Source organism: Apus apus, chromosome 5, assembly GCF_020740795.1.
Source record: "Apus apus isolate bApuApu2 chromosome 5, bApuApu2.pri.cur, whole genome shotgun sequence".
NCBI classification, from domain to species: Eukaryota; Metazoa; Chordata; class Aves; order Apodiformes; family Apodidae; genus Apus; species Apus apus.
In genome coordinates this window covers 47505268-47520049 of record NC_067286.1, presented here as the reverse complement: position 1 = coordinate 47520049, position 14782 = coordinate 47505268, and the positions used below count along the sequence as shown (strand labels likewise).

Sequence of the window (14782 nt, the reverse complement as noted above, 5' to 3'; positions counted from 1 at the left end):
ATGCCAGGTACTTCTGTTGAGGTTACTGTGCAATAGGCACCAGGCTGATTTAAAGTCCAGACCTTACCATCTGCAGACTGCAAGCTTGCAGCAGTGTAGACAACATGAGCCTGGGAAGTCCTGATTATCCTTTTATCATGCAATGAATTATGCACAAGTCAAATGACTTTCCCATCAAATTCAAGATTTGTATTGGTCCATTAGGACTCAATCTGAGGCTGACTGCTGAAGCAAGTAGCCAAAATGATGAATGGATAAAGCTTTTGAAAAGTAGGGCTGAGCCATAGGGCTGGAGAAATCTCTGGTCAGATGCAATAGTGGACTGCTGCTACAGGAGGGGCAACATTTCAAAAACTACATTTTGTTCTCTAACCTTGGCAGAAATGTTGACATTGCAGTTGTGCTATTAAGGAAAACTGATGAAGAAAGAGAAGAACTAAAGGAATATGCATCTCAGTGCTAGGAGGATACTCTCCAAGATTAATACAGAACTATAAATACTCATCAATTTCCAAAGAGGGAGTCAAGACTGTTGGTTGGAGAGATGAGATTTTTATTTTTTTTTACTCTGCTGCTTTGCTAACAAAAAGGTGGTTAAAATAAGTGGAATTTCTTTCCATTATTGCATGACCCCTACACCTCATTCCTGTTTGTGGTCCTAGTTAAAGGCATTAAGATGTCTGTTACAAACAGCTGTATTATGCTACTGTTTTGTTGCTTTCTATAAATTAATGAAATATGAATGTGTTAAAAACATTGAATGAAGCTAAAGGAATATATAAAATATATTTTATAAATAAAGGAGGTGGACAGAGATACATCTCAAAGTGAAGGGCCAGGGAAATAACATTTTGCAGCAGCATTAAGAGTACCTAATCACGAGAGAAGTTTGTAAAGAGCACAGAAAAGGATATTGCAATTCCCAATTTATGATTATGGGAATTTGGCCTAGAATATGAGCTCTGTACCTGGAATGTCAAAGGAAACCCTGCACATGGGTTGGGGCAATCTGAAGCACAAATGCAGGCTGGGTAAAGAATAGATTGAGAACAGCCCTGAGGAGGTCTTGGGGGTGTGGGTGGATGAGAAGCTCGACATGAGCCAGCAATGTGTGCTTGCAGCCCAGAAAGCCAACTGTGTCCTAGGCTGCATCAAAAGAAGCAAGGCCAGCAGGTCAAAGGAGGTGATTCTCCCACTCCGCTTTTGTGAGTCCCCACCTGAGTACTGTGTCCAGTTCTAGGGCCTTAGCATAAGAACATGGAGCTCAGAGCAGGGCCACAAAGATGATCAGAGGACTGAAGCACTTCTGCTGTGAAGACAAGCTGAGAGAGTTGGGGCTGTTTAGCCTGGAGAAGAGACAATATCATAGTCTCAAGCTAAGCCATCTGCTTTAGCTGTCTGAAAATGAGCTACTTGTTCTAAGCTTGCTGCTAAGACTATATTGAAGAGAAGGAGGTTTTGCTAGTGGGTCATTCATCCGATCCTAAAACAGACAACTGAGGTCAAATCAATTGCCTTCTACAAGTGCCTTTTTCTCTCCATGAGGTACAAACAGGAGATTTACTTGACTAGATACATTGTCTAGTGGGTGACCTTTAGGGTGGTGGCACCAGCCAAATACAGGGTGCAGTAACAATTAATCAAGTGCACAGAGGGACATGCAACACTGACTCATCACAGCAAGGTGAACTGTGAAATTCCTTGTTTACCCCAAAAGTCTGCCTCACTCCGCATGAACTGCTACTACAGCTCCAAACAGGGGTAGAAATGAAGAAAACTCATTGGTATTCTGCAAACCAGAGGGAGGTGACAAGTGAGGGTTTTGATGATGCCTTTGGCATATTAACAAATGAACTTTCTTTTAAACCCTGTTTGGCAAAGGCTGGTCCTCCAATAGGCTTTGGTGTCTGCTTATCATCATGTTATATGTTAATAGGTAGCCTCTCCTATGCTCTGTTGTAGCCTAGGGTAGTACCTTTTACATGTACTTTCATCATTTTCAGGAATAGGTTAGAACATAACAGCATATTTCTCTTTTGGGCAACATGATTAACCTTTCCTGGAACAACAGAGCATGTATTATAACATTTAATGGCAAAATCAATACATTGTTTTCTTGCATTATATTTATATGTGCCCTCTTATCATAGCACCCAAGCATGGAGAAAGCTGGTTTTTCTCATGAAAGAGATTTTCAGTTCCCTGCCACATCAAGGCTCTCTTTCCTTTTTTCAATTTGCATCTACATTTTGACAACTGTGTATTTTTGAATCAGAACCCAGCAACAAGACTCTCATTTGCCAAGTACCACCAAACACTTAATCTCTATTCCTCTGCTTCCATTATGAGCACCAGATTTTATAATTCCCAGGCTTTTCCATTTCCATCAAAGCCTTCACAAACAGTAAGACCAGAAACCTCTAATAATGTTTAGGAATCTAAAAAAAGATACTGAACAAAGAGAGGCCCAGATAGAGAATTCAGATACAGAAGTGGTTGCATGAGCTTGGTCCGTTGTAATCACTTAAATGTGAAGAGAGGCTCACTGATACTCTGTGGTATCACAGTGTGAAATTAAAATTATTCGCAATATTTTTCTTAAGTATATCACACTTCAGTATTGCTTTCTTTAATAATATAATAGTAAAAAAGCTCTCAATATGAATGCAATTGTTCTAAATCCGACATGATTAGGAGAATATAATCCACTGTTTAGTGGCTACTAACAACCAGGATTTTTCAAAAATGTAATGGAAGATCCTGAATTAGAAAACTTCAGATGTGATCTCATTATAAGAGTTTAAGGCAGGTAATCACCAGGAGATTTGGGTTTCATTGCTGGTTTTGGAACAGATTTTCTGTCACTTTTATTTTCTGTCACTCTACACTCAGTATCTTTGTCCCTTCAACCCCAAAGGGAAAATACTACTTTGCATTGCGTAAAACTGCATAAATTGAGTAATGCTGATTTATGCCACCTAGACTGCATCCCAGCTCTTGCCAGAGTGGGAAAGTTTTTGTACTACTGTTGGAAATAAAACTGTGGGTGGACCTTGGAAAAACAGAATATCTGATAGGCTGAAAAAAAGTGGTGTCAGTTGCCTGAGTAGTCAGGAAGACAGACCTAGCCAATCTGCTTCATAGGAAGCTTCCTCAGGGACATGTATGATCAGAAGAGTCTCATTGTACCATAGCAACAGCAGCCCCAAACTCCCATTGTTTCCTGCTTTTAAGACTGGAAAATAGAGAGTGATTCATGTGGTGTGTGAAGAGAGATTAATATCAAAACCAATATATGAGTCCCTGCCAATTGTCAAATGTCTGAACTTCCACATGGATGTTCAATCACATACAGTCACGCTGAGACTGGATAAGAGAGTTGTAAGAATGTTTCCGATTGCAAAAAAGCTCAGGGGGAAATGCTGAACTGTGTTGTCTGGTGATCTTGATGGAGGGAAAACCTAGAAGCTCTGTGTAGTCACACAGAGGTACAGATTGTTGTCTTAAGTCTTTTCTAACCAAGACTGGAGTTCAGGAAACATGCAATCCCCTGCCTAGTCCCCTGGTAGGTTTGCTCTCCAGGCAGAGATTTACACAGATACCACCAAGGGTGGTGTTTCTCCACCTGCACTGAGTGATGTGGCTGTGCAGGCTCTTTGCCACTCTCTCTTCAGCTCAGTGCTGTGCCTGCCTCTCATTGTCTCTCATTATTTCAGTGCACGTAGCACTGTGATAAGAGTGGGAGTCTCAAATGTGAGGTTGTGGTTGCTTTTTTTTTTGGAAAAGTCTACTCTATTCTGTGGTAGGTAGCAGCTTGGCTGCTCCTGCATTTATTTTAGACTCTTCATAGTCTGCCAAATGTCTAACATGTTTTACCAGCTCATCCTAAACCTTGCATGAAAACAATATAGGATATTTATTGCTTAATTTGATCCATATCTCCTCTCAAGTCACTGGCTAGAGAATGCATCCCTGTAACTGACACCCAAGCAGCCAGTATATCCTTATTATCAGGGCTGATGCAGGGTTGGCTTCCTGTCAGGTATCCTAATTTGGAGAGAAAGACAAAGCTAGGTTCTTTCTCCTGCACATAAGTCTCTGAGTCCCATAGTTAAAACAAAAAAAATCTGGAAACACTATAACCTGAAGGGGTTGAACTGTAAAGCTTCTCAACTACCAAGCTGCAGGCAAGTCAGACTAAGGTAGACTAGCTGTATTAAACTTGTTTTTTTGAAATGTGTTTTTGCTGTTGCAAGTACTATTGAAGTAGGAATTTCAGAGTATGAACAGTATAAAAAAAGGTGTTGGCTAGGTGCTTTGGCAGGTCACATAGCAACAGAACGATATTATAGTATTATAGTCTTAAATTAACAACAGGGTGTGTTCCTTCTATCTAATAGGCCTCTCATAGACTATTAGAACTACCATGGTATTGGCAAGAGTCAAGAAATGCTTCCAAGACTTTATCAGATTTCCAGATATTTTGTAATAATTTTTGCATCTTATATTCCTACGCATAAGTGTATGCTTATTTCAGGAGGAAATGCTGAAATCCAGTACCGGGAGTGGTATAAACCCTTAGTGTGGTTCTGGATCCTTGTTGGCCTTGCCTATTTTGCTGCTGTCCTGAGTATGATTGGAGACTGGTTAAGAGTCCTGTCCAAGAAGACAAAAGCAGAGGTATGACTAGTCAATTTCTCAGTGGTTTGTCATTTTATAAGAAAGTTTTAAGCACCTGACTCCTTGTCTAAAGAAGGATGCTTTTCTGCATGACCAATGTTCACTGTTCTCTGTGGCTTACTCCACTGGCTGCCTTTGGTATCCACTTAGCTCTGATAGATAGCTCTGATAGATAGCTCCTTCTCAAAGGGTGGGGAAAAAAGCAACTTAAACAACCTAGGTTGTTACACATCTGTCAGTACTACCAAATACATGGAATACATCAGCAGGATTACAATTATGGAATAGTAGAGGCCAGACTTCACTCTGAAACTAGCAACAAAATTGTGATAAATATTTTGGTGTTCTCATTTTTAGAAATTGGAGATGCATAAGTTTTGAAAACATGAATCATCTTCATTATGAAACAAAATCTACCTTTAAACCAGGGCTTTACATTGCATTTATATTTACATGTACACCTTTCACTATGTCAGAGAATATGGTTCTGGTTTAGTTTCAGGCCCCTTACTGAGTACCATAGTATTAAAAACTCAAGAAACTAAGTAGTCAGTGTCAGGAAGAACATGTTTAAATCCACTTGGAACATGCCCTCCACTATTGAAAGACAGTATTGCTACTGCTTCACTCAAGTAAGAGTGGAAAATGAAAGGTAATTGCTGTGACTCTAGAGCTGAAGCCTGTTGTGGAGGACATCAATAATATTATTTCAATTTTTAAGACAATCTCCTGCATTACTAGCAAAGCTAATATGGCAGGGTTGCCAAAGAGCAGGCACAGACAAAGTTTAGCAGAGGAGTACTGCTGTTTATCATTTATGAAGGCATCTGTGCAACTTGAGGCCCAGCATCCCCTGTGTATCTCTATGAACAAAGGAAGCTTCACAGGGAGTTTGGCTGTCAGGTTGATCCACTGCAGGCATGTATAGATAGGAATCATCTCTCATGGTGGATGTGGGATACCTGTTGCCACAAGCTAAACAGTTCTAAATGGACACCTGCTCATCTGGCCTGAGGAACCAAAGATGACTTCCTTCTGGATCTGCAGAAACTGAGTTCTGGCTACAGCAGCCCAAGCAAACCATTGATCTGGGTGGGCTCCTGCAGACATTGTAATCCTGAATCTGTTCTCCTTCAGCTGAACTTCAGAAAAGGCCTGTGTTGACTGAGATATTACTTGGTCAGTTATCTTTTTTTTTCCTCATTTTGGAAGAAATATGTATTCAACACAGCAGCCACCTAGGTGTTTTGTTCTTTGCCTTTATTCTGCTCACAGGTGCAAAGGAGTAAAACAGCAAAGCAGTGAGATATTAAAGGACATGCTTATGGTGCCCAGAGGAAGTATGTATTGACAACTTCTCCAGCTGTCTTGAGAGGGTGATATTTTTATATTTAGGCAATGGGAACCTCCATTAAAGACAGATATATTCATCCCTGAGAATGAACTCTAGACTGGATCAGAGATCCACTTGAAATTATCTAACAGGTATTTCCAGTGTTAATTGTTCTGTGGCACTGAAGAGAACCTTCAGTGGGGCTGAACAGCCCCCATCCATGAACAGTACAGAAAAAACATGACTGTATTGCTACACTGGTTTTCCTGCATTTCTGAAGCATATTGGTATAACTGTATGTGATTAATTTTGCTCACTCCTGCCCGTGTACTGCTCAGTTAGAAATTTTGTTCTTAGCCAAGGAGGTATTAGCACAAACACCTCCCATCATGTAACAAAGCTATAAAATGTACAAGGTGGCAAAATGTGAAACAGGCAGACAAGTCATATGCCACACAAGCCACTAGCGAATCACTAGTTGGTGTGTTTAGCACTTGCCCAGTATAGCCACTTTGCTGCTGAAGTTTGGGTCCAGGTGGATGCACTGGAGCTGGGACCAGTCTCTGATTCTACACGAGACAGGAAAGCTCTTGTGCTACTGTCTTGTAGGAAAGGCTGTTGCTTCATTTTGCTTTGGCTTTTTTTTTTGTGTGTGTGTTTTTTTGTGTTGGTTTTTTTTCCCCCTTTTATTAATTTATCTTTCTTATTGTTGTAAAGGTTGGAGAAATAAAAGCCCATGCAGCGGAGTGGAAAGCAAACGTGACAGCTGAGTTCCGAGAGACGAGGAGGCGTCTCAGCGTGGAGATCCATGACAAGCTCCAGCGGGCAGCCACCATCCGGAGCATGGAGCGCAGGCGCCTGGGCCTGGACCAGAGAGCCCACTCCTTAGACATGCTCTCTCCAGAGAGGCGCTCTGTCTTTACTGCCTTGGAAACAGGACGCTTCAAGGCATCATCTCAGGAAAGCATCAACAACAGGCCTAACAACCTGCGCCTTAAAGAGTCAGATAAGCTCAACAAGCATGGGCAAGGGGCTTCTGAGGATAACATCATTAACAAGTTTGGATCGTCTGCTAAGATGACCAAAAGGAAAAACAAAGACCTCAAAAAGACCATTCCTGAGGATGTGTGTAAAATTTATGAGACCTTCCGAAACTACTCCTTGGATGAAGAAAAAAAGGAAGAGGAGACAGAGAAGATGTGTAATTCTGAGAACTCTTCTAGCACTGCAGTGCTGACCAACTGCATCCAGCAGCACTCAGACCTGGAGAATGGAGCAATCCCCAATGAAACCAAAGAAAGGGAACATGAAAACAAAGCATTACTTGAAGACAGAAATCAAATGTAAAAGATGCTTGACTTGAATTAATGTTGTTAGTGTTTTTATATACATATATATATTGAGACACGTGCCTTATACAGACTCCTTATTCAGTCTGAATGATACAGCATCGAAGAATATTTCACTGTGCCATAAAGACTCAAGCTTGCTCTGCCAAAACAATTCAGGAGCACAGCACTGCAGAATGGCAACAGAAAGCTACGCACATGGAAATTTCAGCCTGTGTAAGATTACCAGGGCAAGACACAAAGGAAGAGACTGAACCATGGCAATACCACCAGAGTACTCCTACCATGGCACAATATTAGACAAAGGGCAGCTATGTAAGAAGAGCCTTTGAAAGGGATGAAAAAGAGTGTATCTTTGTAATGGAATATGCATTCATAAAGCCTTCCCCTGGTGATTAAGAAGAGGAGAAATTATTGGAGTGAACTAGAAACTTTCAGTAAGGCTCAGTTTACATTTTGGCACGTGATTCAAGCTAGATTTTTTTTTTAATTCCCAGTTTTGAATCAGTTGCATTATCTTTCTAATCTCCAAGAGAATGTCCATGGACACAGCCACCAGCTGGGTGCTGGTTTGAAAAATCAACATAAGCATATTTAAGGGTCGGATTGCTTTTTTTCATTAAAAAAAGAAAAAGAAAAAAAAAAGAAACACAACAAAACAAAAACCTCTGTGGGTATTTATCTTAACCGGTGACAGGAAAAAAAGGAAAAGAAACAAATGGACTTTTTTACTGTATGTAGGAAATACTCAATGTAAACTCACAGCAAGAAATTGCATATGAAGAAAATGCAACATCTTGTGCTATGTTGCTTAAAAGAAGAGAAACATTAATTTAATGGTATTTGGCTAGGTGTATAAAACAGTGGGCCAACTGTTATTTTAAAAAGAATTTCTCTTTCACACTTTCTACCACTGAAAAAAACCCCTTCAATTTTAATGGTAAGACTATGAAGACAGAAGGAAAACTATAGGTTTTGCGTGTCAGCAAACTGCTGTTCTCTGTAGCTGAATCTGAATTTTTAAAAATAGACATAAGAACATATTCAAATGAGGGCCAGGGCAACCATAGAATCTCAGGGCTCTCTGCCCCCGTTTTTGGGTTTAGGTTTAGATGTGAGTTGCGGTCATAATCTCAGAAAAACAAACAAACAAGAAAAAAAATTAGGAAAAGAGGTTGAGATAAATATGGTGGTAATCTCTAAAGTGCTTATAGCTTTAAGTGCCATTAATGCTGTCATATTTTGTAACTTTCTAAACAAGTATTTTGAATTATTTGTTTTATTTTCTTTTGGGTACTACTGTTGTTTGACATTTGTTCTCTCTTTTCATGATAAAATCTACACATGAGTTCTGCAGTTCTAGACTGAAGTGAAATCTAGCCAAAATGTGCACATTTGTAAAGAAAATTTTATGGTGTCTGGACATAAGGATATAAGACATACAAATGTCCCTAGACTTCACAGTAAACATTCAAAGAAAAATCTGCAAAATAATTAATGGGAATTGCAAAACACAGTGAAGTTTTGTAGCCTCAGCCTGTGGGCTACTGTCTTTGCCATTGCATAAAGAAGTTTTTGCATGTTGGGAATGAGATACACCTAATTGCAGCAGTGATGCTTTCTCTGCATCTTCACAAAATCCTAAGTATCTTACAATTGAAACTGTAGGCTTATAGGCAAAGTAAGCATGGATGTAGATGGCAGAGACATACCGACTCTTAAGAGCTAATCAAACGTACCGACACTTGCAGGTTACACAGACACGAACTTTTTGGACTGGCATGCCCGTGTCTGCATACACAAACATGCATGCTTCATTTCCTGTGATAGGTTCTGAGAGTTTATGCACAATGAGCCAACTCAAAATCTAACTGGTCACTGGAATACATTATTGCCATGGCTATGAGTAGGAGCATGGCAATGCAAATGCAAATTTTGAGTGTGCATATTTGCAGATCTAAGTGACTGCAGAATTTGCAGGAGTGAGCCAAATACCACTAGTGCAGAGGAGGAAAGAAGTTCTTAGTATGTTCTGTCTGCTGGTTCACTTCACTTGAAATATCATATTTCTAATTTCATTATCTCTCTGAAAATTAAGGATGCTAAAAGAACCTTTGAAAAAATTCAAGTCAGTTGAGATTGCTTTAACTTAATAAGATCCAACAGAAATTGAATTCTGCTTAGTTCACCAATGAATCTCTTAAGGCTGTGCTCTGGCTTTAGCTTACTGGAGGCAGGGCAGTAAGCCCAGTCCCCAGGGAAGGTTTTGTCTGACTCAAGAGCTGCCATGGCTCCTGGAGCCTTCACAGTGATGGAGGCCAGCAGCTTGTGGCTATCTTCAGATCCCATCCTCCTCAAGCCACAGGGAGACACCAGCAAGATGCAGGCATGCTCAAGCATGGCAGTTCCTTAGCCCTCCTGCTGCCTCTGGTTTTGGGCAGGCCTGGGATGAAGTCCAGCCTCTTGTGCCACACGTGAGCAAAACTTCTGAAGTCTCACTCAGAAATACAGTGAATTCTGTAGTGCCAGAATAGATGAAGCATACTTGGATGTACTAAGGTTTTATGTTGTTCAGATCTGGGGTTTTATTGTGGCCTGGTGGGAAGCTAGGAGTGAAAGCTACAATTTAAATTTGCTTTTGAAGTCCAAACAAGGTTCAGAAGAGCTCAGACATGAGATTTGTGTGGTGGGAATTGAAGTACTGCCTGATTACGCTGTCCTGTGCTTTGCTTGTATGAAGGATCAAGCACATGAAAACATCTCATTTGACTGAAAGAATGCAATACATACAGACTGTGCTAACAATTCTCCATGATTACCAAATGCCAAGCCAACATCATGCATGCATTGTTATTTATTCCTCAACTGACTTGTTCTAGCAAAAAATGCTTGCTTGTAATAGAAAAGTCCTGCACAGGTGCACAGGCAGTTGTAAGGATACGGAAGATGCATTTTCTGTAGGTGAAAAGTAAGGCTTAGTTAAAGCCAGAGCATTTCTGCTGATTAGGGTCAGGGAAAGCAGAAGTCTTGTCTTGTAGGACTTGTCTACATGAGCAAGGATTTGGACAGTGAGTAAATAATGGAAAACAAGTCAACATGGACAAAAGTGGCCAAGGAGGCAAAGTATGTTGGCCAAATACAGAACTGGTAGCTCTGGTGGGATGTAAAGACAATGCAATCTTGGCATATTCTTCCTCTTCCAAAATTTTGGAATTCTCAGTCTGTCCCCTGCCCAGATCCTAGCGGATAGTGTGTGTGTCTCACTCTAGTTTCTGCCTGGCAATGCCATGCAGGAGTCCCTGGATGTCATTTTTTCAGCTATATCTTCAGCAACTGCTAGTTTGGGATATGGGAGAGAATTTGATGACCTTTTACATGAAAGCAAAATGCTGTCTCTCATTCCTACCCATTTCTATGTCTGCAACTTGCTGAGAAGCAGCTGCCAGTCTGCTACTGGAGTAAATGTTTTCTCCTATACGGTTGCCTATTAAATACCTCAATGTAACTAATTTTTATTATAAAATGGGAAGTGGAAATGGTGTATTGCATAGGGAGCCAGACAGAAATGTCTGACAACTACAATGACATTTTAATGTCCTAAATTGCTGCTCCCTTTGTAAAGGCCATCCTTTAGTTTTAGTTGTATGCAACAACTTGGGAGACAATCTCAGTTCAAACACCAGGTGTTTTTATGGCTAAAATTCTCTAAAATTACAAAAAAACTTCTGATGCTGTCTCCAGTGTGGCTGTTCCACCATTATTTAAAGTTATAGCAAAACATAGTCTGAACCGTGTCCAAAACTTCTTGTTCTGAATTACACGCTTTCACAGCAGCCTGAAAATAAAGTCACACGAAGTGTGGATTACTGATTTTAATTCTCAGATCCTGCCCTGAGCACAACATGACTTGACATGGAAATTGGGACCTACAAAAACAATGGAAACATGGATCTTCTATAGTCACAGCCCTCACACATAGAGGACGATTCAGCTTCTGTTTTCCTCCAAATTTCAGCTCTGCAGTCCCACTTTCTGCTCTCTTGTGCAGGAGAATTCTGGCTTGCTCCTATGGGGATCCTTCTGAATCATTCACCATCATCAAATTTGTGCAGGTTTTGCATGAGTGCTTTTGAACATGTTTGTAATTTCATCCATGTGATAGTCTGTGAATTTTGTCATTCTTTAATAGGGAACATTATTTCTAATAATTGTTATTAGAAATAGCCATAAATAAAAAACCCACAGTGATTTATATAAATGAAATCTGATTTTGGTTGTTGCTGTAAAATTATAAATCAGGAGAGCTTCTGTTCTCTGTCTCTATGTTGTCTCTAGTACAAGTCTGCTTCTACCAATGCCATTAATGGGCTATGCCAGAGACTTTCTGCAAAATTCTCTGACCCACTATAAATGAAAATATGTCTATGATTCTCTAACCCACTATAAATGAAAATATGTCTATGATTTCAGGTGTTAAAATCTCTGTCCTTAAAAAAGCCTGCATTTTCCTGAAGAAATTATGTTTATGCTGTACATGGGCTGTTTTCCTGCCAGCTTTGATTTTCTCAGGGGCTATTTTGTGTTGTCAGGTTGCATGATGTCTGCTAGTTTCACATTTCCCATCATCCACTAAGAATAAAAAGCATGTAAAGACCAAGCTTTATGTTATATTGCATACTAACCTAGAACAAGAAGTCTTCTACTAAGTAGATATGAATATAAAAGGTGATTGGGAGTTGCTTCAGTCCTTCCTGTACAACTATTTGTTCTGAACTCTGTTTTGTCTAATCTAAGGCCAGAATCTGTCCCCATCAAGCCACTACATTAAAGTGGAGCTAGCCTGGTATTTGTAAGCTTTTTATAGCAAGGTCCTGCTGTTTTAACTCATCTCTGCAGAGCTGTTTACACTTACTGGGATGGCATTATATCAATACTAAATACAAATAAGCCCAGCTTCAGAAACAGTTCCCTAGGCAATTAAATATCAATGAAAACACAAATGCAAACCAACACAAATCTATAAAACTTAAAGAAAGGCTTGCAGATTAATGTACCAAACTAGTTGGCCAAACTATGTAATAAAAAACCACAAATCTACAAATTCCTTTAGATTGCTTAGTTCTTCTCATGTTCCCCAACTCCTTGGCTACCAGGAACAGTTGGCCTTTTTAATACTATTGGTTATCTGGACCCTATTTTTTTTCCTCTTACCAGTGCAACTGAAGTACATAATTATGTTAGACTGTTGACTCATGTTGTTGAAATCAAACACTGAGGAAGCAGTTGCAAAGCTAATTTGGTGGTCTCCTGATGCAGCCAGCACATGCTCAGTGAGCTAGATCATCACCCTAAAGGCAGGTCTTACCCACAACCCTGGTGAGTTGGTTGAAAAAAAAGCCCCATGTGAACACATGCACATGCCCACCCTTCACATGGCACATTTAATTGGTTCCTGCACACAGATTTAGTGGTGATACCCCCCTTCCTCCTTGCAGGTAGGTGTGAACTTCTGTGCTCCCTCATCTGTGCTTACAGGTCACGTCTGAGCTGTCTTATCACCAGGAACTACCAGTACTGATGCTATCAGGGGAAAACATTTCTCTAGCAGGTGGCCTCTTGAAGCAAAGTGGATTTCCTTTCCTTGGCTGAACTGCTTGAGAGCAAATCGCAGGCAGGTGATATTTGGCATGTGAGAGAGAGTATTTTAGTCTCCCAAACATATTCCACCCACACACTTTTTTTCTTTGTGAGAGCTGGGTTCTTAAAGAGGAAAGCTTACAATGCCTATTGTGAGATGTAAGCCAAACAATACCAGCTTTCAGCCTTCCATTTAGCAGTTTCTTAGATCCTGGAGTCACGTAGTAGCTATAATTAGAAAAAGGCAGGATTTTTATCTGGATCACAGTTCCTCAAAATTTGAATTTATTTTTAGATTTATTTTTTTCAAGTTTTAGATTTATTTTTTTCAAGTTCTTGTAGAACTTGATCTGGACCTGTGGACAGAGCTGAGGCACCATAATTAGTCGTTTCCAGCCTTGCTTGTGAACAAAAAACAGCTTTCTTAGAATTTGGGGTAACATTTCAGTAGGATGCTAACTTCAAAATATTGTATAAGCAATCAGTAAATCCACTTGCAAGGATATTCTATCTACTCTCTTGCCTCTGTCCCTCTTTCTCTCTCTCTCTCTGTAAGATTTTATGGTGCTTTAGAAAGGCATTTTCAGAAAAGGGAAAATTTAATGTCATTACCAGGGTACAGAGCACAATATTCCTGTACCATCTTGATAAGTTTTGCTGCTATTGTCTTTATTTTATGATGTAATGTCTTACAAAGATGGAAAAAAAATTGCAACAAAGACCTTCTAGATGATGAAAAGCTCTTGGTGTTGTTTCTTTCTGTTGTCCTATCATTCAGCAAGCACAGAGAAGCTGTAATTAATCTTCCCTTTTGCATATCCCTGTCGGTAACAGTACATTGTTGGTAATCTCCCTGTTGCCAAATCTTTGTGTTTGCTTTTTTTTTTTTTTTTTTTTTTTTTTTCTGTTGACAATTCAGGTTGCAGTGTTTTCTGGGTCTCCAATTTGGGAATTGGTGGTGCTGGGCTGGTTTCAAAAGACAGCACAAGCTTTCAGCCATACCTCTACTCATACTGAGCTGGGCTTCACACCTGGTGAACAATTAGTAGGGATGCAAGAAGCAAAGCTTTGAGGAGGCTCTGTCTCTTTGCCAGTCTCTCTCCACAGAAATTATTGGCCAAGGTGTCTGGAAAAACTTACTAATACAAAGAGGAGGAAGAACGTGAAACTTCTTGACTTTGGGAAGCACAGAGACAAGGTTGGGGTTGTCTTTTACTGTGAAGTTTTTTGTCTTTTTGCAACTTTTTTGGTGTCTTCATGTTGACTATCTTCTGTGTGAGGCCTCAGTTTCCCCTGCTGCCTTGTTTTTCCATCCACCTGGGAAACTGCAACACAGGCCAATCATGGTGCACTCACAGAGAGCACAAACTCTTGAACTACAGTTTCTTTGTCAGCAAATAGGGGTGACAAAAAATTCTTGCAAGCATGGTTAATACTTCTGTGTGGTGTATACAGAGCCTCTCATGGCTGAGCATTCCCTTGGCTGAGGAAAAAAAAAAGAAATAGAAAAAAGCCTTTTCTGGAGTGAGAAAAAAACTTCTCTGGTTTTTGCACTACTCTTTAGATGCTGGTTATGCTACAGAGTCCATACTGGTTCTCGCTACTTGTGTATTAATTGTGTAAGTTGAGATATACTTCTCTAAAGGCCACCCTGTATTTCCAAATTCTCTCTGTTCCTCTGACTATGTGTCTATTAACTGGACCTACTTTAGCTACTCTGTATCACTCTTGCTTTTTTATTGCAAAACTGTTATTTGCATTTTCTAGTTTATGCTGACTCTCA

At 40.0% G+C, this 14782-nt stretch overlaps 1 protein-coding gene across 1 annotated transcript in view; it reads left to right on the top strand.

The window, feature by feature from the left end:
• The window catches only part of KCNK10 (potassium two pore domain channel subfamily K member 10), a 72972-nt gene extending 59234 nt beyond the window's left edge, over nucleotides 1–13738 (top strand). Inside the window, exons 7-8 of the mRNA XM_051622142.1 lie at nucleotides 4538–4680; nucleotides 6731–13738. Coding sequence (XP_051478102.1) covers nucleotides 4538–4680; nucleotides 6731–7360 — 773 coding nt within the window. The 3' untranslated portion in view covers nucleotides 7361–13738. The remainder of the gene's footprint in view (nucleotides 1–4537; nucleotides 4681–6730) is intronic.
• Nucleotides 13739–14782: the final 1044 nt, after the last annotated feature.